Consider the following 25,410-nt stretch of genomic DNA (forward strand, 5'->3'; position numbering starts at 1 on the left):
GAGAGGGGCTAGAGGATTTGCCTGTACCTGCTCTGGAGTGTTGAAGGATCGCTAGTCTGTGTGTGGATAATTTGTGTTCCAAGCCCACTTGGTGTGTATTGTTTCTGCTCCCAGAACATGCCGAATGTTCGGGATCACGATGCCTCGGTGTATCTCCGTCTCCAAGGCGATGCCCTGTCTGTTGGTGGATATGAACCAAATCCAAACTTCTGGGAAGAGGTAAGAATTCTCTGCATGAATTTCAACCTGGGCAACTGTGAGGTGGGGCGCTTTAGGAGAAAGATTAAGGAGGCCACAAGCTCCTCGTGGGTGGGGGAGGAGGCGGGGGAGTAATTGAAGGAGGAAGAGAACAATAGATCTAGGAAAGAAATAACAACAAATTGGTAATTGATAATTGGTTTATTATTATCACATGTACAGTAAGATACAGTGCAAAGCTTTGTTTGCGTGCCATCCAGACAGATCATTCCATATATTACATCAAGTTCGTACCAAAGCAAAGCAAAACAGAGTGCAGAATATAGTGTTACAGTTCCAGAGAGAGTGCAGTGCAGGTAGACAAATAAAGTGCAAGGGCCATGACAAGGTAGATTGAGAAATCAAGAGTTCATCATAAGAGGTCTATTCAAGAGTCTTATAAAGCAGGATAGAAGCTGTCCTTGGGCCTGGTGGTACATGTTCTCAAGCTAAATGTAGCAACATGGGACAATAAGGCTATAAAAAAAAAGCAACAGAATACTGAGGTGCATTTCCAGGGATAGGGAGGTTATATTAGCCTTTTATTTCCTCCTTTTTGGTCCCTTGGGATCAAGGATGACTTGTTTCTATTCCCATTCTGTGAATTCTGAGGTGCCTGACAAGGTCCATGTGTGGGCAGACGTTGCCACAAGCTGGACAGTAGATGCCTGATAGGACGGATGCGTAACTGCTTTGGAAAGTGGTTCACTCGTTCCGTCATTTACACTTGGCTTCTTTGTGCCCTTGTCAATTGGACCCGAGATCCTCGCCATCATCCTGAAATCTCCTCTACAGAGATTCTCAAGAGTCTTGACTCTATTCCTCTGTCCACATGGTCTCCCCTTTCCGTGACAGAGCTCGGATATGAGCGTCTGTTTAGGGAGTCAGAAGTTAGCACCTTGAAAGGGACCTCAGCTAGAATGGAGCACTGTGCACAACTCTGTTCTCTGCATTACTTGAAGAGGCTTAAAGGATTTGTGGGAATGATCACAGAATGGAGAGAATGTGCCACATGGAAATGTTGTGTAGACTATGAAGTGCTTTCCTCTGGGTGAAAAAAACAGACTCAGGATGACTGGCTGGTAGTCTTTAAGCTAATGAAAGAGTTTGATAAGGTAAACATAGTGAAGATATTTTCTTTCACTGGTGAAATGAGAGTTAGGGGCCACAAATATAAAATAGCTTTTAATAAGTACAGCAGTTAAAGGAAAAACTTCTTTATCCAGATAGTAGCGAGAATGTTGGACTTGATACTCAAAGAAAATTTGACCGAGGTGTTCTTAAGGACGAGTTGGATGTACACGTGGAAGAAGGACTGGAAGGTTCCTAGAATATTAATGTTGTCAAACGAAGGGATCAGGAGGAGGGACAAACAGAGCATAAACACCAGCATGGACTGTTTTATACCAAATGGCCTCTTTCTAAGCTGTAAGTACCCTGTAACATGGGTGGGTGGAGCCTGGGGTAATGGGGGAGTGTACATGAGGTGTGGGGGATAAATAAGGTAAGGTAGTTTCCCTGCAAGAGGAGCAGATGCATGAGATGTCAGAAGAGATGAAGTGAGTAGAATGGCCTTGTTGCTTTGAACCCATTGAGTTTTGCCATTTCTTGATGTAGGTCTTGGATAAGTTTGCCTTCAGCCTCTTTGACCTGGATTGGGATGTCTTCACTCAGTTGATGGAGGGAGCTATGAAGCGTATTCCAGTACTGGAGACGACCGGGGTGAAATCAACTGTGTGTGGCCCAGGTATGAAGCAGATCATCAGTAGCCACAGTGAGGACTTAGCAGGGTGGCAGTTTGGGTTCTACCCTTTGCCATCTTCGAGTGTTGAATTATCAACAGTAATGATCGCTAATCTTAGTTTCCTCCTCTCAGGGGCTAACTAAGGCCCCAGCAAGACTTCAGCCAATAGCAGGTAACATGCAGCACCTGAATAGATTCTTAGATTTTTCCAGTCTGTTGACACAGTAAGGTGTCAGAGAAATTAAGGAGTCACGTGTCCATGTTAATGAGTCCGTGGCAGTCGCTTATCCATCCTTATGGGGAACGCTGCTCTGTGGTGGGATAGATACCTTGTTTACGGGGTATTTATCCTTGGAAGTTTTGTGGCATTGGCCAAGGCTGGAATTTGAAGAAATAATTTCTCCTGCTCTGCAATTAATGGCCATTAGATGGAGCTGTTGCATGCTGGTGAGACTGGGAGCCTGGATTTGGGATATTCTGAAGGCTTTCTGTCCCAGCCCTGACTCTGGGTATTGTCCAACTTTGGGGGAGGTGAATCCTGCAGTGAAGGGGCAGGGTTGGGGGTCTACAGGCACTATTGCATTTCAGATGTACTTTGACTCTCTTGTTTAAACAGAGCCTTTTGGTGATGCTTTCTTGTCTGTGCAGAATCCTTCACTGCCGACCACAAGCCGCTGATGGGTGAGGCTCCGGAACTCAGAGGTTTCTTCCTGGGATGTGGATTCAACAGTGCCGGTGAGAGCATTGGGCAGTGCAAGTTTCCTCCAGTTCCTTCTTGCTGCGACACAGAAATAGTTTTACTATCGGCCATCAGGCTGAACCTCTGCATTCCCAGGTTTCTATTGGGAGCTGCTGGACCAGCTTCAGGGCAACTGCAGGCTGGTCTCGCCCTGTGTGGATGGGATCCAAGCACTGCATGAAAGATCTATGTGTCAGCTTGGTGATGAAGTGCCACTTAATGGCAGATGGAACCTTCAACAGTGCAGCATGCCCTGAGCGCTGCCCCACTGTGTAGCAGTCTTGCAATAAACAACATGACACTCCTTCAGTGCTGTTCTCTGAGAGCGCAGTACTCTGCCAGTACAGATCCTCCAACACTGCAGCACTCCCTCAACGCTGACCCTCCAACACTGCAGCACTCCCTCAGTGCTGACCAACACTGCAGCACTCCCTCAACACTGACCCTCCGACACTTCAGCCCTCCCTCAGCGCTGACCAACACTGCAGCACTCCCTCAGCGCCCTCATAGAGGATGGATACAGGCCCTTCAGCCACAGAGTCCGCGCCAACTGTCAAGCACCCTTTTTGTTCAAATCCTATATGAATCCCATTTTTATTCTCCCCACGTTCCCTCCAGATTCTACCACTCACCTACACTCTACGGGCAATTTACAGGGGCCAATTAACCTACAGCCCACATTTTCTTGGAATGTGGGAGGAAACCAGAGCACTCGTGGGAAGTGCATCCAGTCAGGGGGAGAGCATGAAAACTCCACACAACATGGTAGTTGGAGGTCAGGATTGAACCCACATCACTGGAGGTATGAGGCAGCAGCTCTACTAGTTGCACTACAGATGCTCCAACAGTGTAGCACTCCTTCAGCAGTACCACACTCGCTCAACATCGCCTCTGATTGTAGGACTCCCTCAGGTACCGATCCTCCAAGTGTGACTCCTGGTCAGTACTGCTGCACTAGATGGATTAGCTGATTTCTGTGGAGTGGGACAGGTATCCGGGATCTTTTGACTCAGTCGGGTATGCTGCTCATTAACGACAACCTGAGGTTGAGGTCCATAGCTTCCCCTTAGACCTGTTGATGAGTCAGTGTTGCTTATGTTGAAGCAAACACACAATGATATTGTGAAGCAAGATGTGTTCTTTGTGAAGGGAGGTAACTGAAGCTCTTGATTTCCCCTGCTCAGGTATGATGTTGGGGGGTGGCTGTGGGAAGGAGCTCGCTCACTGGGTCACTCACGGTCGACCAGAGAAGGACATGTATGGTTACGACATCCGGTGAGTGAACAGTGAACAATCTTGATGCGCTTCACCGGTGTATCTCCCCTTACCCCTGTGAATTTGCACATCGCCCCTCAAATTCCACCCTGGCCAGAACTCACCATCTCCAAAATCACTCCCTCCGTCAACTATTCTGCTCTCTCCCATGCACACAGATCCATTCATCCACTTTGCCTACTCCTTAGTGTATCGAATTCCATTTAAGGACCCATAGAACCTGCCCCCCAGTGAGGGTCGGTGTGTGTGGGACCTGCCCCCCAGTGAGGGTCGGTGTGTGTGGGACCCGTACCTCAGAGAGGGTCAGTGTGTGTGGGACCCGTCCCCCAGTGAGGGTCAGTGTTTGTGGAACCTGCTCCCTGGTGTGTGGAATGATTTCTTGTTCTAACTCATTCTGACCAAAGGCCCTTCAAGAGGTCTTCACTCCCTCCTTCAATCTGCCTGCATTAAGACCCTAGCTTGTCGAAGCCTCCACTTGCAACCTCCCACCTCCCCCAAACTTACTCTCTTTCCTCACTTGGGCTGCAGTTGTGCACAGTGATCGGCTCTTGAAAAGCAGGGCTTAGGCTGGGGGTGTCACCTTTGGAAGGATATATGCTAATGCCTCTTTCCTGGCACAGCCGTTTCCATCACTCAGTGACCAATGATAATCGTTGGATCCGAGAGCGAAGCCATGAGTCTTATGTCAAGAATTACTCTGTGGTTTTCCCCCATGATGAGCCCCTTGCTGGGAGGAACATGAGGCTCGACCCACTGCATCAGGTCAGTGATGACCACCATGGGAGGGGTGAACATGTGGAGAAACAGGGTTGCAAGGGGCATGTCTTTCGGAGAGCCCTCCCTGGACACAGTAATCCACTTATTTTGTCTGTTTGACTGATGCCAGGAAACGCCACTTAAATGTGTGATGATCCTCTAGACAATACAGTGGCAGAGTTGTGGGTGGGGTGCCAGTGTCGGCGATGAGAAGGTTGCAGAAAGACTCCAAGGAGTTGCAGCCAGGTTAAATGAATGGGCAAGGGCATGATGGATGGAATATAATGTGGAAAAATGTAAGGTCATCGCCAATGGTAGAAAAAATAGAAAGGCGGAACATTGTTTTAAATGGTGAGACATTGAAAGATATTGGTGTTCAGAGGAACTTGGATGTTTTTGTTCAAGGTTCACTAAAAGTTAACAGGAAGGTTTAGCAAGTGATTAGGAAAGTCTTTGCGATAGGGTTTGGGTACGAGAGTAAAGATGTCTACCTTCAATTATTTGGAGGCTGATGAGATGGCATCTGGAATATTGTGTGCTGGAGAGGTCTTCCTAACCAAGCAACGATTCACCAGATTGATCATTGGAGCAGTGGGTTTGATGCATGAGAGAATTAAGCAGACTGTCCCTTTAATCACAAGAACTTGGAAGAATGAGAGATGATTTTATTGAAACAAACAAAATTCTTACAAGGCTTGAATCGATGAATGATGCTTCCCTTGGCTGGGGTGTCAAAACCCAGGGGACACAGTCTTAAAAATGAATGGTTGGCCGTGCAGGACAGAGATGTGAAGAAATATCTTCACCAGAGGGTAGTAAATCTTTGGAATTCTTTGACCAAGATGGTTGTGGAAGTGTATTTAAGACACAGATTTTTGTATATTGAGGAATATGGGGTTCTTGCAGGAAGTGGTCCTGAGGTAGAAGATCAGTCATGATATTATTGAATAGACAAGAAGGGCTGAATGGTCAATTTTTGCATCTGTTTCTTAATCCATCAGAATGTGGAATGGACCGAGAGCAGATCCCACATTTCCCGTCTAAGGATCGCTATCTCAGTCTGTGTGTGAAGTGGGGTGTGTCGTAGAACGTTGTCAGAGTTAGAGAGTTGTACAGCACAGAAATGGCCCTTTAAACCCCCCCCCAACACCTGTGAAGCCCAGCATTTCAACTCTATTTCTGTCCTGCACATTGTACAAAACTGTGCCGGATGTTCAAGTACAGAAGAAAATGTGTCGAATAATTTTGATAAATAAAATTACTGAATGGCTTCTTTGATATCAGGATAGCAACAGTTTCTACCTTGTGTTGTGAGGTACATTTCCAAAGTTCGATTAATTTCTGGCCACCCATCACTCGCATGCTTATTCACCTGATAAGCAAAGCCTTGATTTTAATATTTTCATCCATGTTTTCAATTCCCTCCATGATCTTGGCCTTGCCTGTCATCCTGCTAACTCTACAAGTCTAATCTACGGTTCGCTGAAAGCGGCCACACAAGTAGACAGATCGATGAAGAAGGCGTTTAGCACGCTGGCCTTCATCAGTCAGGGCATTGAGTTCAGGAGTAGGGACATTATGTTGCAGTTCTATAAATTGTTGTGAGGCCGCACTTGGAGTATTGTGTACAGTTTTGGTCACCCTGTTATAGGAAAGACATTGTCAAGCTGGAGAGGGTGCAGAAGAGATTTACGAGGATGCTGCCTGGACTGGAGGACCCGAGTTATTGGGAGGGGTTGGCCACGCTGGATCTTCATTCCTGGGAGCGTCGGAGAATGAGGGGTGACCTCATAGAAGTTTATAAAATCATGAGGGATATGGATAAGGTGGACGGTCACAGTCTTTTCCCCAGGGTTGGGGAGTCCAAAACTAGAGGGCACAGATACAAGATAAGAGGGGAGAGATTTAAAAGAGACTTGAGAGTTAACTTCTTTGCACAGAGGGTGGAGGGTACCTGGAATGAACTGCCAGAGAAGTGATTGAGGCGGGTACAATTGCAATATTTAAGAGCCATTTGGATAGGTGCTTGGAGGGTTATGGGCCGAACATGGGCAACTGGGACAAGCAGGGAGGATGCTATGGTCGGCATGGACCAGTTGGGCCAAAGGGCCTGTTTCTGTGCTGTATTACTCTGACTCCCTAAGTCACTTGATCCTCCCCTCACCAGAATATTAAGTGCTCCAATTCTGGTGCTCTGAACATCTCACATTTACTTCCTTCATCAATGATGACTTTGCCTTCAGCTCCCAGATTCCAAGTTCTGAAACCTTCTCCTTAAACTTTGCCTTTCGCCATTTCATTCCTCTGCAAAGGTGCTCCTGAAAGCGTACCTCTTTGACGAAGCTTTTGGTCATCTTCCCTGGAGCTTCTGTATGCGACTCCTGTATATTACCTTTGATAATGCTGCTGACAAGCACCTTGAGATGTTCCCGTGGATTTGTGGTGCTATATAAATGGAAATCAATGTTGTTGCTAATGACATCCTCCAGATCCTCATATTAGCTGAATACTGAAATAAAATCTGTGCGCTGAGTCTTGGCGTACAGGAATGGAGGAGAGCAAAGATCAGGCTGCTGGAGGATCCCAGTGGGTCAGGCAGCATCCATAGAGGGAAATGGACAGTCAATGTCATGGATCGAGACCCTTAATCTGGACTGAAAGAGTAGAGGGGGGACAGCCAGTATAAAGAGGTGAGGGGGAGGGTTGGGGCAAGAGCTGGCAGGTGACAGGTGGATCCAGGTGAGGAGGGGTGATTGGCAGATGGAGTCAGGTGCGGGAGGGAAGGGTGGAGATGGCGACAGTGAGGTGATTAGTGGAGGCAACGAAGGGCTTCAGATTATGGAATAAGAAAGGAAGGTGAAGTGGAACCAAATAAAGGAGGTGGGGTGGGCAGGTGGGAACAGTGGGGGGAGGGGACCCAGTGGGAGGGGTGTGTGGGTGAGGGAGGGGAAAGAAGCTGGGAGATAGGGAGACTGGGGTGGGTGATCTGGAAAGAAGTTTGTATGTGTGAGAGAGTGTGTGTGTGTGAGAGGGCCAGGGTAGATCAGAAGGAGAGAGAATGGAGGAGAGGTTGGGTCCTGCAGTTGTTCATAGACATTGTATTCTGATACCAAACACCTACCTGTCCTTGCCATCAAACACCACCCGCCCTCACCCCTCCGAGTGTGATGTGTTGAGAAACTGGAGCATTTAGAGGAAACTTATGTGGTCTCAGGGAGAACGTGCAAACTTCACACAGATATACCAAAGGTCAGTATTCAGCTGGGTTACTGGAGATGTATGGCAGCAGCACTGATGCTGTGGCATTGTGGCACCCACATTCCAGCTGCCAATCCTCACGCATTCACTTACCCTGTCTATAATTCCTTGAGCCTCTCATGGTGACGGGGTGAGTTGAAGTAGCAGTATGGGGCATGGGGCTGGAGTACAGACTTGCTGTGATTTATGGTGAATTCCAGGTTCATCTCCAAACCCAAATGAGTTTTTCCAGACTGTAATTCAACAGGAGCATCCACTGCTTCCAGTGAAACGCTTTTAACCGATGGTTTTCCAATTGCGACTGATGTTCAACATTTCTGTGTTGGCAGGAGCTCCTTCAGCAAGGTTGCATATTCCAGGAGCGACATGGATGGGAGAGACCAGGCTGGTTCAGTCCCACAGGACTTGCTCCGGTGAGTAGCTCCTGATCCTTGAGGTCATTGCCATTTTCTAAAGGTAACAATGCTGACTAGACAGGGAACAAAGAGAGGATCTGGGAAAAAGAGTTTGTTTTTAGGGAAGTATGAATTGGTTTGAAAAGACATTGGGCATATTCACATTAAAATTTCAAGCTTCAGAGGATATTGTATCTAACAGAGTGATTCCCTGCAGAAAAGTTTGGAGGGATTGGGCGAGGCGGTGAGGTTGGAGGGATTGGGTGAGCCAGTGGGATTGGGTGGTCAGGCAAGACGGTGGGAAGGTGGGGATGGAGGCAACTGGTGGGATCAAGGGACATGGAAAAGGGGTGGGGTCAATAGCAATGGCAAGATAGGGGTGAGGGATCTGGTGGGACAGGGGGGCTCGAGGGATCCGGTGGGATGGTGAGGAGGTGGGGTTGCAGGTTCTGGAATTTTGGAAGAATGGGTGGGTTTGTGGGATAAGTGGGGATCAGAATCAGATTTATTATCACTGACTCTCATGATGTGAAATTTGTTCTTTTGAGGCAGCAGTACAGTGCAAAGACATAAAATTACTATAAATTACAAAACCAAACAAATAGTGCAAATAAAATGGAATAACGAGGTAGGGTTCATGGACTGTTCAGAAATCTGATGGCGAAGGGGAAGAATCTGTTTCTGAATTGAGAGTGGGTTTTCAGGCTCCTGTACCTCCTCCCTGATGTTAGCAATGAGAAGAGGACATATCCCAGATGGGGAGGGTCCTTAGTGATGGATGCTGCTTTCTTGAGGCACTGCCTCTTGAAGACGTCTTCGATAGTGGGGAGCTGGCTGAGTCTACAAGCCTCTGCAGCCTTTTGCAATCCTGTGCTTTGGAGCCTCCACAGCAGGCTGTGATGCAGCCAGTCAGAGTGCTCTCCATTGCACTTCTATAGAAATTTGTAAGTCTTTGGTGATGTACAGAATCTCCTCAAACTCCTAACAAAGTAGAGCCACTAGCGTACCATCTTCATGATTGCATCAATGTGTTGGGCTCAGGATAGGTTCTCTGAGATGTTGACACCCAGTGACTTGAAGTTACTCACCCTTTCCATCGTAGACCCCTCAATGAGGACTGGTGTGTGTTCTCCTGACCTCCCCTTCCTGGAGTCCACAATCAATTCCTTAGTCTTGTTGATACTGAGTGTGAGGTTGTTGTTGTGACACCACTCAACCAGCTGATCTGTCTCACTCCTGTATGCCTTTTTGTCGCCATCTGAGATTCTACCAACAACAGTGGTTTAATCAGTGAATTTATAAATGGCATTTGAGCTGTGCTTAGCCATGCAGTCATGTGTAGAGAGGGTAGAGCAGTGGGCTAAGCACGCATCCTTGAGGTGTGCCAGTATTGATTGTTAGCGAGGAGGAGATGTTGCTACTGATCTGCACTGACTGTGGTCTCCCGATGAGGAAGTTTTGGATTCAGCTGCAGACGGAGGTACAGAGGCCCAGGTTTCGAAGCTTGGTGATTTGAACTGAGGGGACGATGGTGTTGAACACTGAGCTCTGATCAATAAACAGCAGCCTGATGTATGTTTTGCATTTGTCTAGGTGTTCCAAAGCAGAGTGGAGATTGCATCTGCTGTAGACCTGTTGTGGTGGTAGGCGAATTGCAGCAGGTCCAAGTCCTTGCTCAGGCAGGTTAATTCTAGGCATGACCAACCTCTCAAAACACTTCATTATGGTAGATGTAAGTGCTACCGTACGATAGTCCTTGAGGCAGCTCATACTGCTCTTCTTGGGCACAGGTATGATTGCTGCCCTTTTGAAGCAGGTGGGAACCTCCGACTGCAGCAGTGAGAGGTTGAAGATGTCCTTGAACACTCCAGCCAGCTGGATGGCACAGGTTTTCTGTACCCAGCCATTGGGGCCTGATGCCTTGTGAGGGTGGAGCGTGGTGGGTGTGTTACCTGTTGGAAATGCATTGTTTTGAGACTGACTGAAAATAAGGAACTTGCAAATGTGTTAATTTCAGGGCATGGCCTATTCCAGTTGAAGTACAATGGTGAGTGAATGAAGAAGCTCAATAAGGCCACAGTGAGACACTCTGCTGTTTTGAGCTCCCCACTCTAGGAATGATGCTGAGGCAATAGGGGGCAGCACTCATTGATTAACACACCTTCAGTCTCTGTCTTCCACTCTGGTCTCTATCTGCCTCACCTCCCCTCCCCTCTAGCTGCAGTCAGTCTTGTTCTGCCTATCATTTACCTTGCTGTCATGTTGTCACTTTTTCTGTGCCTCTAGGTTCTGGATTATGATTATTACGGATTTTATGATAACAAACAACATAAGGATTACAGGTACAATCAGCTGCTGCGGCAAGATTACACCTTTGATTTTCCCTCGCACCATGATCAGGTAGGAACCTGTTTCCTCTTCACCATCGTCTACTTCCAGAGAGAGAAGTTTGCTATTTTTAAAGTAGCAGAAATGTGTCTCCACAGTAACCAGCTAAATAAGCAGAGGATGCAGAGTCTGGACTAAATCAGATGCTCCTGTAGAGTGCCTGCCACTCAACAATTTTCCATTCATCAGAGAGAGAGTGAGTGTCTGTGTGCATGCGTGTCTGTGAGTTGGTGTGTTCAGAGTGAGCGCAACAGAGACTGAGGAATAGACACTGAAGTCAGGGGGATAAAGTGAGCCCCCTTTGCTGCAACCTCCTGTACACACCTCCCATCCACAGGACCCTCTCACCATCCTTTAAGGCTTTCCCAACTGACAGGGGCATATTTGTGAGCTTCCTGATTGTCCTCTAACCAACACAGAAGGCACTGATTTGTTTCCCAAATGGTGAAAATTCCTCATCCCACCCAGGGGCCACAAGATCACAAGACAAAGGAGCAGAAGTAGGCCATTTGGCCCATCGAGTCTGCTCTGTCACTTCACCATGAGCTAAACTATTCTCCCATCTAGCCTTAAACACCCTCAATGATCGGGCCTCCACAGCTGTATGTGGCAACGAATTCCATAAATCCACGACCCTCTGGCTAAAGAAATTTCTCCTCATCTCTGTTCTAAATGCACCCTCCCCAACATTATTGGGTTTGTGGAATTTAGGCTGCAACAATAACCTTGCCCCTGGGTCCTGATGCATCAGGAGACCGGCTGATATTATTGTGTATTGGTGCAGATTAAGTCCGAGTGTATGACCTGCCGGAATGCAGCCGCAGTATTTGACATGTCGTATTTTGGCAAATTTTACCTGGTGGGTCCAGATGCTAAAAAGGCAGCGGATTGGCTGTTTTCTGCTGATGTCAGCACATCGATAGGTAATGATGGCTCTCTGTGTTCTTTACACTTTGTTTCATCATGCACCCTCTCCATTGTGCCATATCCCCATTGCCTCTCATTCTCACTGCCTCTCTGCCACAATCTGTGTCTCTCCCTCTCAGTTGCTCCCACCTTTCCCATCCTCCCTTTCCCTATCAACACCGTTCCTCTGCCCCCATCCCCCTTCTTGTTGTCCCTCGCCCTTTCTTTATCTCTTTCTCAGTTGCCTCTCTTGGGGTGTTGGGAGTCTGCCATACACCCCAACCTCAATTATCTCACTCTCAAAATGATTTCAGTTAGTCTGGTAAAGCCCACCTTCAGTGAAAGACTCTCGATTGTCATTCTGTGAAATCCTATCCTCAGTTTATTTGTCCCATTGTACCATTCTCCCTTTTACCCTGCCCTCAGTGTTAGGCTCCCAGTTATATACCTACCCTGAGCGTCTCTTACAATGTTTTCTTCAGGCTGACCACTAGCTTTTTGTTCTTGAGTTGGTGTGGTGTTTCTGTATCTGTGACTGTTAGTGAGGTATTGCTGTACTTTCAGGTAAAACTGTCTATACCTGTATGCTGAACAGTAGAGGTGGGGCAGAGAGTGACCTCACAGTTAGTCGCATTGAGTCCTCTCCACGAAGATCTTCGCTCACTCCTACCTTCGAAGGTAATTACTGAATCCCAACAAATGAGTCAGAATAAAGACGTGCATTGATATCGTGGAAATGTACACTTTTGAACTGTGGACATTGTCATTATGTAGGAAATGCAGCAGCCATAGAGCATAGAACAGTACAGTGCAGGAGCAGGCCCTTCAGCCCACAATGTCTGTGCTGAACACAATGCCAAATTAAACTAAACCTCTTCTGTCCACACATGATCCATATCCCTCCATTCTCTGCAAATTCATCTGCCTATCTAAAAGCCTCCTAAATGTAACTCAAGACAAACTGTGTTTAATAAGTTCCAGCAAACGATGCATTGTTGAGTACCGGGTGATCTGTTTTTGTAAGCATTAAATATTTCCGAGGACTCTTGGAGGAATTTCCATGTTCCTCTTCAAAATAGTGCCATGGAACGTTTTACATCAACTTGAGAGAGCAGATGGGATCTCAGGCTAAATGTTTAATTCGATATACAACACCTCCAACAGTTCAACACTGGACTGTCAGCCTCGATTCTTATGCATCTTGAGTGGGATTTGAACTTGGTATCATATGCCTTAGGTGCAAGGTCGTACCAACTCAGTGCTGATTAACTGAACTCAGAGTGAACAGTGTTTGCTAGTGGCTGTAACTTCATCCAGTCTTGGTAACAGTGAACTTTTATCACCAGGTTCTGCAGTTCTTTGAGACTGTTTCAGACTTCCCATTGCTGGGTTGGAAAAGATGGAAATGTACTGAGAGATGGGCAGACATCGGATGGTGCTCCCTCGACACTATCCCATCAAAGCTTTCTCGGGAAAGTGCAACACTGTTGGAGAAAATCTTCTCCTACATTGTCTGCCCAAACACACAGGGATAGCACTGTTTATAAGCAGTGCAAAGCTTCTACCAAACATTCCTGAGGCAGCTTGGATTGGATACAGAGTGAAGGTCCCTTGTAGTAATCATTACCCAACAGGCTGATGGAGGATTCTGCTCACAGTCACGGTCTGTAGCCTGATCATTAATATTGAGACAGTGAAAATGTGACTGCAGATCAGACAATTGTAGATATAAAAAAAATATTTTCTTTTCTTGGGGCTTTTTGGTGATCAACAGAATTAAATTTTCTTTCACCGTGAATAGTCTGTTTGTGCTGCAGTAACTCAATTGAAGGGCTCCAGCCTTGAGGGCTGTACCTTTCCTTGTGCTTCTTGTTAGATTTTATCTTTTTAAAGAGCCACTAGCAAGAATAATTCAATTGCAGTGACATTGCAGCTGAAGTGTGTTTAATCTGAGCAGTGATATAATTAGATTAGAGCCAGGTCTGGCTCTGGGCCTTGTCTCAGCATGACTATTGCTCACCTCCTGTCTGCTTGGGCTGGGTACTGGGTGGCTGAGCACCTGACCGGTGCTGTATTCCGATGTAGGTGATGGGTACTACCTGGCGGTTGGAGGTGGAGTGGCGCAGCACAATTGGTCCCACATCATCTCCGTGCTTGAGGACCAAAGGCTGAACTGCCAGTTGCTCGACTGCTCGGAGGAGCTGGGAATGATCAGTGTGCAGGGACCCCTGAGGTGAGGAAATCTGCCGCTGCTTTCTCACTGGGGAGAAGGTGGTGCAGAGCAGAGTGACAGGGTGGTGGAGGTGATGGGTGGGCCTGGGCAAAGGGGAGGCATTGGCTGGGTTGAGGACATGGGGAAGGTAGGAGTGAGGTTGAAAGGGTGTGTGATATCCAGGGTCACGTGGAGGAAGGAGACTGTGGGAGACACAAAGGGCAGGTGGCATGTCTTGAGCTGGTTGGGTTGGTAGAGAGGGCAAATGGTGTAGGTGGGTAGGAAGGGTCAGGTGAAGGGAAGTGCAGTGAAAAGGGCTGGAATTTGGGGTTACTGGGTGGTGATGTTGGGGCAGCAAAGGACTGGGTGGGATCTCCTGGGGAAGCGATTGGGACGGTGAAGCAGGTTTTGGTGGCGGAGTTGGAGGAGGGGCTGAAGTTGGGATGGGAATGCTCAGGGAGAGGCCAGAAAGGGAAAGTGTTGTGGTGGGGGTATGTGGCAGTGTATTCCAGGTCTGGGTGTGGGGCAATGAGAGGGTAGATGTGATGGGGGAGTTGGGGCAGGAGTGTAGTCTGGGTTGTGAGATGGTCTCACTCTGGTTCAGGTCATGCTGTGACCTTTTCTCTGTTGCTCCACAGTCGAGCAGTGTTGCAAGAAGTTCTTGACGTGGACCTGAGTAATGAGGCTTTTCCCTTCTCCACACACCAGGTGGTGAAGGCTGCTGGGCATTTGGTAAGTTGCTCCTTTACTATTGGGGGGGTAGCTACATTAAAACTCTGATAATCCATTGTCCACTTGGAAATTCCAATGGTTTGGCATCTGGCTCACCAGGTAATGTGCATAATTTGCACTCTCTGGAATGGTGGTTTCCCCCCCTCGCTCCCCAAACCACTTGGCTGCAGCCCCAGTTCCCACCCTCCCTTGTAATTTACCGGGTTCAATGATATGTTGTTGTCTAACACTTTTTACAAAGGTGAATTAAAATGTGTTGAAGTATTAATAAAATAATATTGGATAGTCTGGAAAATCTACTAGTCTTGTGCTAACAAAGTTCCGAACCTGCCGGATTAATGGATTTCTAATGTACCTGTTGTCATGGAGCGGGGGTTAAAGGTTAAAGGTCTCACTGGATCCTCTGGGGAACCAAAAGTCATTGAGTTGTGGGAATGAGATTTGAATGGGTTGATCATTTCGTACAGGAACCTGTGGGCAGCTGTTGGACTGAAGGGGATATCAGGCTGCGAGGGTTTTGTTAGGGGAGGTTATGGGTCCGGAGGGGAGAGACAGAGCTGGCCCTGGGCCCTGGTTTTGGGACTACTCAGAGCAGTAAATGCGTGCTAAACTTACTGCCCACGAACATCAAATCTGTCCGAGGAAGTTAATCAGAGCCTGATTTAACCAGTCAGTTAATACAAGGAGTAACACTGTTCAGTGTCAAGAGCTCATTGTTGGAACAATTGAGCTGTGGACAGGAGTTACTGTGTTACTGCCCCTCCCCGGAGCCCCTAAAGACCACACCCCTCATCACTCCCGAGGCTCCTGCCAGCCCCTCCCTCCCAGAACACCTTACAGGGCCCTGTCCATACCTCGCATCCCCACCCACTCCACCCCCACTCCCAGGGTACCTCAGCAGGCAAAAGACGGCCCCAGGGCATCTCTGGGCCCTGCCCTCATCCCCCACCCTCCAGCCCACCCCCCCCCCCCCCCCCCCCCCGCTTCCTCCTGGATCCCCTTACTGGCCCCCCTCCTCCAGGCCGGCCAATGGATTGACAACGCACACTACAGATGGCAGGAAAATTGGTGGTGGTGTTGATAGGATTGCAGTGGTTTTGCACCACAGGGCAATACTGATCAGATGGGAAACTGGGCAGAGCAATGTCAGATGGAACTTAATCCTGAGAAGTCCGAGATGATGCATTTGGGAGGCCTTAAAAGGCTAGGGCATATCATGGATGGTAGGGCCCAGGGCAGCATTGAGGAACAGGTATCTTGGTGTACAAGCCCATGGATCTCTAAAGGTGACAACATGGGTAGAAAAAATGGTGAAGAAGGCATAAGGGATCCTTGTTTTCATTAGCTAGGGCATAGAATATAAGAACTTGGTACGGCTTTCTAAAACATTGGTTAGGCCACAGCTAGAGTACTGCGGACGGTTCTGGTTGCCACACTTTTGGAAGGACAGAATTTCACTGGAGAGGGTGCAGAGAAGATTCACCAGGATGTTGCCTGAGATGGAGCGTTTTAGCTCCGAAGAGAGACTGAAGGGGCTGGGTTTGCTTTCCTTGGAGTAGAGAGGCTGAGGGGAGATCTGATACAGGCATACTAAATTATGAGGGGCTTAGATAGGGTAGACTTTTTCTCCTTTGCAGAGGTGTCTAAGACCAGAGAGCACAGGTTTAGGGTAAGAGGTATGAAGTTTAGAGGGGATCTCAGGAAGGCATTTTAACCCAGATGTTTGGAATCTGCAGTGCACTGCCTGAGAAGGTGGCAGAGGCAAATACTCTCACAATATGTAAGAAGCCTGTGGACAAGCACTTGAAACATCAAGCCATAGTAGGCTGTGGACCAAGTGCTGGTATATGGGATCGATGTAGACAGATGGTTACCTGATGGTCAGCATGGTGGGGCAAAGGGCCTGGTTCTGTGCTGCCTGGCTCTATGGGTCCCATCCTGCTTCCCCGCCCCATTCCTGGGACCGCTCACCAGGCTTGGTCCCTCCTCTGCGATGGAGCAGGTTGTTCCAGCCAGGCGGAGCGGATTCATTTTGTCAATGACTCTGGACTGAGCATAAATGAAGCTGAGTGTGCCACGTGGCAGAGGATGCATGCTCTTTATCTGGTCGAGCTTGAGTCTTGATTCGCCATCAGGGTTGCTGTAGTTCACTTGTTCAATGACTCTTGGGGTCAGCACACATGCTGATTTGAAATGTGCATTGCTCTGTATTTTTGTGCACATGTTGGTCTGTGATGGGAGGAAAAGACAAAGTCATTTTATTGCACTTAATGTTGATGATTGTCAGCATACACCAGCACTGAGTGCCGGTGGAGCAGTGACTATACTTTGACATTGTCAGCACACTGACAGGGGGAGGGTTCAGGGTGCAGATGGAGTAAAGTCATGGTAATATGCCCGGAGTTTGTGCAGTACAACACTGAGAACAATTCATGTTACTGAGTCAGAATATTTATATACAGGAGCTGGACATAAATGAGTTGACCGCTGGATACATTTTGGTCCGTTACCCAGACTCGCTGTGCTTCAGATTGGTGCTAACAGGAACAGAAAAAACCAGAAATACTCAGCAGATCAAGTCTCATCTGTGGAAAGAGAAGCAAAGTTAACTGTTCAGGTTGAAGTCCCTTTGTCAGAACAGAAAAGGGTCTTTGACCTGAAATGTTAACTTTGTTCCTCTCTCCACCGATGCTGCCCATCCCGCTGAGTGTTTCTGCACCTGCAGTTTCTTGATGTTCATTTACTGGCATTAATAGGAGTAACCCTCCAGCTGGATCCTTCTTGGGGTGAAAACACTTCGGTTAGTGAGGGTTAATACCCATTTGTGTGAAGTGATTCTGCAGGTTCTGACATGCCTGGGCCCATGGAGCTCAGCTCCGACTGCCTGTGAGGGATGGTTACCTGTCATTAGAGGAAGGTTCTCATCCACTTGTGCTGCTGGTGCTCAAACTGTTGTGTGCATTGTAAGTGGAATTACAGAAATTGCCATTCAGCCTCTTGTGTTTCTACTAGCTGTGTTCTGGATGTCAGCTCTCTAATTTATTGTTGTCCCTTTGCTCTCTAATTTATTGTTGTCTCTCCGCTCTCTTCCCTCATTTAATATTTCTTTCAACTATTTCTGTAAGACCCTTTAAACTGACACCCTGTTCAAGTAATAACCACTTTGAGTGAATTATATTCTGATAATTGCATTGTGAAGTATTCCCATTAATCTCAGCTTCAGTTTGAATCCCGACCTCTACTCCACTGTTAATGAGCCCAAGTTATTTTATCACTGGTTGCCCCTTTTCATTCCTTTGCTCATTAGTGAGATGTCCCTGGACACAGCCTTTCTGTACCAGGAGTTTCATCCCAGGCCAGCTTGTGAAGAACTGGGGCTGTTCTCCTTGGAGCAGGGATGGTTAAGGCCAGATTCAATGGAAGCGTTCTAAATTATGAATGCTTTTGATGGATTTCATGGGGAGAAATGGTTCTCTGTGCTAGGAGGATCAGTTGCCAAGGGTTACAGGTTTGTAATTGGCTACAAGTTTGGATCAGTGGAATCAGATTTGATCATCTCTTTCAAAAAGGACTTGGATAAAAACTTGAAGTACTTGCAAGACCATATTGAAAGAGCAAGGAGAATAGGCCAAATTGGATACCTCTTACAAAGGGCTGGCACAGGCATGATTGGCCAAATGGCAGTGAGGACCTATAATTCCATAAGCTTCTAGCTGCTGCTGACAAGGGCCTGCTGAGAATTCCTATTAATCCAACTTTCTGTTTCGGAAGGTGCGGGCTATGAGACTGTCGTTCGTCGGTGAGATGGGGTGGGAGCTCCACGTGCCAAGGGAAGCCTGTGTGCCTGTTCACCGTGCCGTGATGCAGTCTGGTGCCAAGTTTGGAATAGTTAACGCTGGTTACAGGGCCATTGATTCACTCAGCATTGAGAAAGGTAAAAGCATTGCAGCATTAGCGCAGCCCCACGTCACATGGACGTTCCAAACGATCAGAATGATGATCCTTCGAGCGTTAACCTGTTCCCGTTGCAGGCCAGGCTTACCTCCTCCCCATCCATTCCCGGTTCCATTTCCAATATCTGGATAGAAAGAGGCAGTGCGATTGGGTTTCCAACAGTTTCTGATGGTACAGGAGATCCAACATTTGGAAGGGAAAATTGCTATTCTTGTATGACATTGATACAGGATGTCAGTTTCCTGAGTGGATGGATATCCCCAGGATGGTCACAGCTCCTTAAAAGGAGTGACCATTGCTGTCATTGTACAGTTGGAAGCACCTGGAGTCTGGAGTGATGTGGAGGCTGCAGCTAAAGACCTGAGGTAGAACTTTAGTTCTCCCACTGCCCGTGCCACCTCTGGGCCATAAGACGGTAAGATAGAGGAGCAGAATGAGGCCATTTCAGAATCAGAGTTATTATCACTGACATATGTTGTGAAATTTGTTGTTTTGCGGCAGCAGTACAGTGCAAAGACATAAAGACATAAAAAATTACTATAAGCTACAAAAATAAGTAAATAGTGCAAAAGAGGAATAGCAAGGTAATGTTCACTGGTTCTTGGACCATTCAGAAATCTGATGGTGGAGGGGAAGAAGCTCTTCCTGAGACGTTGAGTGTGGGTCTTCACGTTCCTGTACCTCCTCCCTGATGGTAGTAACGTGAAGGGTGCATGTCCCAAGTGGTGAGTGTCCTTAATGATGGATGGTGCCTTCTTGAGACACCACCTTTGAAGATGTCCTCAATGGTGGGGAGGGTTGTGCCTGTGATGGAGCTGACTGAATCTACAACCCTCTGCAGCCTCTTGCGATCCTGCACATTGGAGCCTCCATACGAGGCGGTGATGCAAGTTGTCAGAATGCTCTCCACCGTACATCTATAGAAATTTGCAAGAGTCTTTGGTGACATACCAAATCTCCTCAAACTCCTAATGAAGTAGAGCCACTGGTGTGCCATCAATGTGTTGGGCCCAAGATAGATCCTCTGAGATGTTGATGCCCAGGAACTTGAAGCTGTTTTTAACCTTTCCACCGCTGACCCCTCAATGAGGACTGGTGTGTGTTCTCCCGACTTCCCCTTCCTGAAGTCCACAGTCAATTCCTTGGTCTTGCTGATGTTGAGTGCGAGGTTGTTGTTGCGACACCACTCAACCAGCTGATCTACCTCACTCCTGTACGTCTCCTCATCGCCATCTCAGCCCATCGAGTCTTCTCCTCCATTCAATCATGGCTAATTTTTCTCAAGCCCAGATGATGCTGGGTCCAGACCAGGGCCCCAGGGATCAGCTCCCCTTTAAGAGGGTTGAACAGTTGGTTTCTTTAAAAAAACACTGAACTTTATACATTCTGTTTTCAAAGGGCCGGGTAAGTTTTGGCTTTCTGGTTTACCTCCGAGTAGAGTGTCAGAATGCTGCTGCCTTAAGATTCCTGTGATCTGGATTCAATCCTGACCTTGCACTGTCTGTGTGGAGTTTACATGTTCTCTCTGTGACTGCTTGGGTTTCCCCCAGGTACTTTAGTTTTCTCCCACATAGCAAAGACATGCTGCTAGGTAATTAGCTACAGTAAATTTCCCTGAGGGTGGGTGGGTGGCAGGGAAATCAGATGTGTATGTGAGAGAGAAGAGGTTATAGGGAAATAAGTGGAGCAATGATACTGATGGGAATAGTCTGAGAACCAGCATTATCTTGATAGGCCAAATGGCCTTTGTCATAAGAGGATATGAATATGAGAATACTAGCTGCCTTTTTTTGTTTTATCGATCTGCAGTTTCACTTTCCAACAACCTCCTATCAAATGATAAAAGCGCTTCCACTTTAATTCCCTTCCGAGAAGGAGCAGGCAGAGAAGATGAGAGAGATCAGCATTTACACTCGTGAAGATTGCTTCCATTGCCTGGCTAAAACCTGAACTAAAAGATTGTCCACCCTTCCAACACCAACCCACCCTGAAAGAATGTGGCACCAGTAAAGGAACAGTGCAGAGGGAATGTTGCAGTGCTGGAGGTGCTGTCTTTCAGCTTGGATGTTAAACCAAGGCCTTGTCTAGCCTTCTGATTGGATTTGGATAGCATTTGTTCCGGGCTCAGTCATTTATTTTGATAGATCTTGTCTGTGCATTGTCTGTCTGCCCAAGCTTTGCAGGACTTTGAGATGCAGATAATTCATAGAACATAGTTCAAGTTCAAGTTCTACTTTATTGTCATTCACCCATATGCTATAAAAACACATGGAGGAACAAAATGTCGTGTCCCCCAGACTCTCACAACAGATGACGTACATAGAACAGAGGACATACAATAAATGCAGACAAAAAAATTGTGCAAGTACAAATAGCGTGAAAAACAGTATATACAGAATTAAAAATTAGTGCAGGGTTAATGCAAAACCGAGCTGGACGAAGAAAATACAGAACTCAGTGGGTTGCACTAAATATAAAAACATGTTCGGCAGCAGCTGAAGTTCTTATACGTCGTTGTGCAAACAAGGGCTTTTGATGCAGCATTTGTCTGAAACTGCCTCCAGGGTATTCAGGAGCCTGACAGCCTGGGGGCAAAAACTGTTGTACAGTCTAGTAGTTCTGGCCCGGATGCTCCGGTACCGCTTGCCAGATGGCAGTGGGACAAATAAGTCGTGGGAGGGATGAGAAGGGTCATCAATGAATCTGCAGGCCTTGTGTCTAGAACATAGAACGCTAGAGCACAGTACAGGCACTTCGGCCCACAGTGTTGTGCCGACGTTTTATCCTGTTCTAAGATCTATCTAACCCTTCCCTCCCACATAACCCCCTATTTTTCTATCGTGCATGTGTCTATCTAAGAGTCTCTTAAATGTCCCTAATGTATCTGCCCCTACAACCTCTGCAGGCAGTGCTTTCCATGCACCCACCACTCTGTGTAAAATAAAAAAAACAGCTTACCCCTGACAGCTTGTACATTCCTCCACTAACCTTAAAATTATGTCCCCTTGTGTTAGCCATTGTTGCACTGGGGAAAAAGTCTCTGACTATCCACTCGATCTATGCCTCTTATCATCTTGTACACCTCTAGCTGTTGTCATGTTCCCTTTGCAGGGTACAGACACTGGCATGCTGATCTGCGATCCGATGACACTCCTCTTGAAGCTGGGCTCGCCTTCACTTGCAAATTGAAGTCAAAGATTCCGTTTCTTGGCCGAGAAGCGCTGGAGCTGCAAAAGACACAGGGGCTGTTTAAACGCCTGGTGTGTTTCACCATTGAAGAGTGAGTTTCTGATCTAGTTCTCACCCATTCTTAGTTGCTGAGTTACTTAATGCTGAAACAGCTTCCATCATTAGTGCTTCAATGTATTAATAATCTTTGAGAGGTAGTTTTGCCAATTAAAATGCAGCATAACTGTTCTGAAGTCTGACGCAAGGGACTGGAGCTGTGGAAAAGAATGACAGAAAGCTGAGTATTTCATAACTTGATTAATTTAGAATCAGGAACTTGAGCCAAACTTGGTGAGCAAAAGTCATATAGACTCCTGATGAGCATATTTAGTAGGACTGTGGTGTGGGAATGTTTGACAGAAAACCTCTCTCCCACGCTTTGTGAACATTTTGACTACCACAGAAGATGATGATTTGTCTCATCCTTCCCATGTTGGATCCTTAAAAAAAAAAGCCATTTAATTAGTTCCACTAAACTTTCCAAATAGCCCTGGAAGTTTTACGTTTATAGGTATTTATCCAGTTCTCTTTGCCCTTCTTTTCTATTTCCCCCTCTTGGACCCTTCTCTTCTGGTTTATCTCTCCTGTCCAAGAAGCTCAGTGCAGGATGTGCCCAGAACACACATGGATCTGAGGGAATCCCTCACCTTCTCCAGTACCCACTCCAGCTGATTGGGTTGGATCCTAGCCTCTGATCTCCTCCTGTAATCACTCCGACAGAAATCCCAGCCCTCCTGTAATCACTTCTCCTGATTAGGGCAAGTTTCAGTCCTTGACCTCTGCTTTATATTTGTCCCTTCATTGACTGGGCCTCGAACCAAGTCACCCTTACTTTAATGTTTGTTATGACTATAGCAGACCAGAGTTTTGCTCCTGCCTTGGTGATATTTCCTGTATGTTTATGGGTGTAAAGCACTGAATGTGTTTTAATCTCTGTTGGTTGCTCATATAAAAGCTGATTGTTATCCTGCAGGAAGGTGCCGCTGCTTGGCCTGGAAGCTATCTGGAGGAATGGGAAGGTGGTCGGACTTATCCGGAGGGCAGATTATGCATTTGCGCTCAATAAGTCTGTAGCCTATGGTTACATCAGGGATCCCGAGGGGGCTGTGGTGAGTAGAAGTCATATAGACTCCTAAGCGTATTTAGTGGGACTGTGGTGTGGGAGTGTTTGACAGGAAACCTCTCTCCTCTGCTTTGTGCACACTTTGACCACCACAGAAGATGATCTGTCTCATCTTTCCTGTGTTGGATCCTTAAAAGAGCTGCTTAATTAGTTCCACTAGCCTTTCCAAATAGCCCTAGAAATTTTATGTTTATATGTATTTATCCAATTCTCTTTGCCTTTCTTTTCTATTTCCCCCTCTTGGATCCCTCTCTACTAGTTTATTGCCACCCTGCCGCCTTTTACTTCAACACCTGATGACCATTATTTGATGAGTAGGTCCTCCATCAATTATTAAGACTTAGGCCATTGTTCTCTGTGCCGACTACAAGCTCCCTCCCCACAGACTCCTTCCCTCCACCAGACCACGTACAGTCTTGGTGCCATGTTGCGAACTGAGATGAGTTTTCAACTACTCCATCATCCAGATCAATTATTTTCACCAGTCTTGCTTTACTTCAGCCACTTTTGAAACATTATTACCTCCCTGGTCAACTATTCATGCCAGCCTCTTGCCTCACATTCTCCGTAAACTTGGTCATCCAAAATTCTTCTGGACATGTCTTGACTCAGACTGTATGAACTTCCATTGCCTATGGCTCACTGACCAACATCAGCTCCTGATTGGGAAACACCTTGAGGTTAAGAATGTGCATCCATCTTATTTGTTACCTCACACCTTGCTATCTCTGCAATTTTCTTCAAGCCTCCTGTGAATTCTACGTTCCTCTAATTTTGACCTCTTGCATGTCCCCAATTTACATTAATCTATTATTTCTGACCTTGTCAAGATGACTGAGTACACAGTTCATGGTTTCTCTGTGTGATGCATATGTTTCCCTAGTCTTTGTGTCTCACTCTAGGTGACAACTGACTTCGTGAAGCATGGTGAGTACTCGCTGGAGAGGATGGGTGTCTCCTACCCAGCCAAAGGCCACCTCAAATCACCCTTCGATCCCAACAACAAACGAGTAAAGGGGATTTATAACGAAGAGCTGGAAATGGAAGCTGCCATGATCCCTATGATTTGACCTTGAGAAGAGTGCATCCAGGAATATGCCGCAATTGTCACTGATTGAGGGTCCCTTTATGGAACTCTGGAATATCTACTAATGAATTACAGATCACGTCTTTGCTCCAGAGTTACACGGTGTTTTTAATATTTTTCTAAATCAAAAGCAATTTTAAACTCTTTATAATTATTGACAATCAAAATTTTACTAATTAAACTTTATATGGATACTGAAAGATTGTCTGCTGAAGCTGGGACCCAAATGTGGTGGGGAGGGGTGATTGAGGAGGGGGAGGTGAATTGGGGTGCAGCCAGTGTTGGTTGGAGAGAAGTGTGGGGTTACAACACATATCCTCCTGTCAAATGGGAATCCCAGAGATTGTCAGGAGCAGGGTGTTGCTGGGGTAGGATTCCCATGTTCCAGGGTATATTGGACCTGCAGTGGCCCTTACACCTTTTTCAGAAATCTATTATCTGCTTTCACCACTTCCCCTTGGAACCACGTTAAATGTCTAAATGCCTCTTAAACATTGCTATTGTATCCGCTTCCAGCACATTCCAGGCATGTTATTTCCATTTTCCTGGCAAGTTTTTACACATAGAGTGGTAGGTGCCTGGAACGCACTGCCAGAGGTGTTGGAAGCAGATACCATAGCAATGCTTAAGAGTCATGTAAACAGGCCGGAGGGATATAGATCTTGTACGGGTAGATGGGATCATGATCCACACCAATATAGTGGGCCGAAGGGCCTGTTCCTGTACTATACTGTTCTAGGTTCCATTATTCTCATGGCTGCATTCTCTAGTAAATGTGATATCAATCTGTCAGTGAATAGGAGAATCCCGTTCCACCCCTTGATCCTGTTCTGTCGACAGCATCTGTGGCAATCAGTGTCTCACTCCTGCCTGTTCTGTCCACAGGTTTAGCATAATGTCCTCTGTTTTGTGATGAAATTGATCTGAATCCTGCTTGAAATAATTACCTATTTGCATGCAGTCACAAATGATGGATTAATAGATAAAATCTCTGTGCTCTTTCACAACAAATAATAAACAGACAAATTGAGATTATGGTCTGGTTTGCGAGTTTGGTATCACACATCTGTGCCACTTTATTTGCAGAACAGCAGCTCAGCGACGATACTTCTGCTTGTTGCCCATTGCTTCCTCCTGGAGGGTAAGCCCCAGCCCCAGGTTGTGTGCTTGCCTCAGAAATGGAAGTTTGGAATTTGAAACCCACTCCAGTGACTTCTACTCATAGTTCCGGCTAACACTTGCATTGCAGTGGGAGCGCTGCCCCGTCAGAGGGGCAGTGCTGAGGGAGTGCTGCACTATCCTGCAGATCCACTGGAAGGATAAGTGAACCAGTAATATCCCAGGTCATTATCTTTAGCATTGAGCCTCTATTTACA

General features: G+C 46.8%; 1 protein-coding gene across 3 annotated transcripts in view; it reads left to right on the top strand.

The window, feature by feature from the left end:
* The window catches only part of sardh (sarcosine dehydrogenase), a 43,595-nt gene extending 18,529 nt beyond the window's left edge, over nt 1-25,066 (top strand). For all 3 annotated transcript variants that reach the window (XM_052037243.1, XM_052037245.1, XM_052037244.1), the window contains exons 7-21: nt 115-219; nt 1,855-1,984; nt 2,630-2,716; nt 3,905-3,995; nt 4,616-4,757; nt 8,339-8,422; nt 10,691-10,804; nt 11,577-11,715; nt 12,263-12,376; nt 13,784-13,931; nt 14,549-14,642; nt 18,414-18,576; nt 21,708-21,876; nt 22,798-22,933; nt 23,850-25,066. In XM_052037243.1, the coding sequence (XP_051893203.1) occupies nt 115-219; nt 1,855-1,984; nt 2,630-2,716; nt 3,905-3,995; nt 4,616-4,757; nt 8,339-8,422; nt 10,691-10,804; nt 11,577-11,715; nt 12,263-12,376; nt 13,784-13,931; nt 14,549-14,642; nt 18,414-18,576; nt 21,708-21,876; nt 22,798-22,933; nt 23,850-24,017 (1,884 nt within the window). In that variant the 3' untranslated portion in view covers nt 24,018-25,066. The remainder of the gene's footprint in view (nt 1-114; nt 220-1,854; nt 1,985-2,629; nt 2,717-3,904; nt 3,996-4,615; nt 4,758-8,338; nt 8,423-10,690; nt 10,805-11,576; nt 11,716-12,262; nt 12,377-13,783; nt 13,932-14,548; nt 14,643-18,413; nt 18,577-21,707; nt 21,877-22,797; nt 22,934-23,849) is intronic.
* The last annotated feature ends 344 nt before the right edge of the window (nt 25,067-25,410 follow it).

This window comes from Pristis pectinata, chromosome 23 (assembly GCF_009764475.1).
Source record: "Pristis pectinata isolate sPriPec2 chromosome 23, sPriPec2.1.pri, whole genome shotgun sequence".
NCBI classification, from domain to species: Eukaryota; Metazoa; Chordata; class Chondrichthyes; order Rhinopristiformes; family Pristidae; genus Pristis; species Pristis pectinata.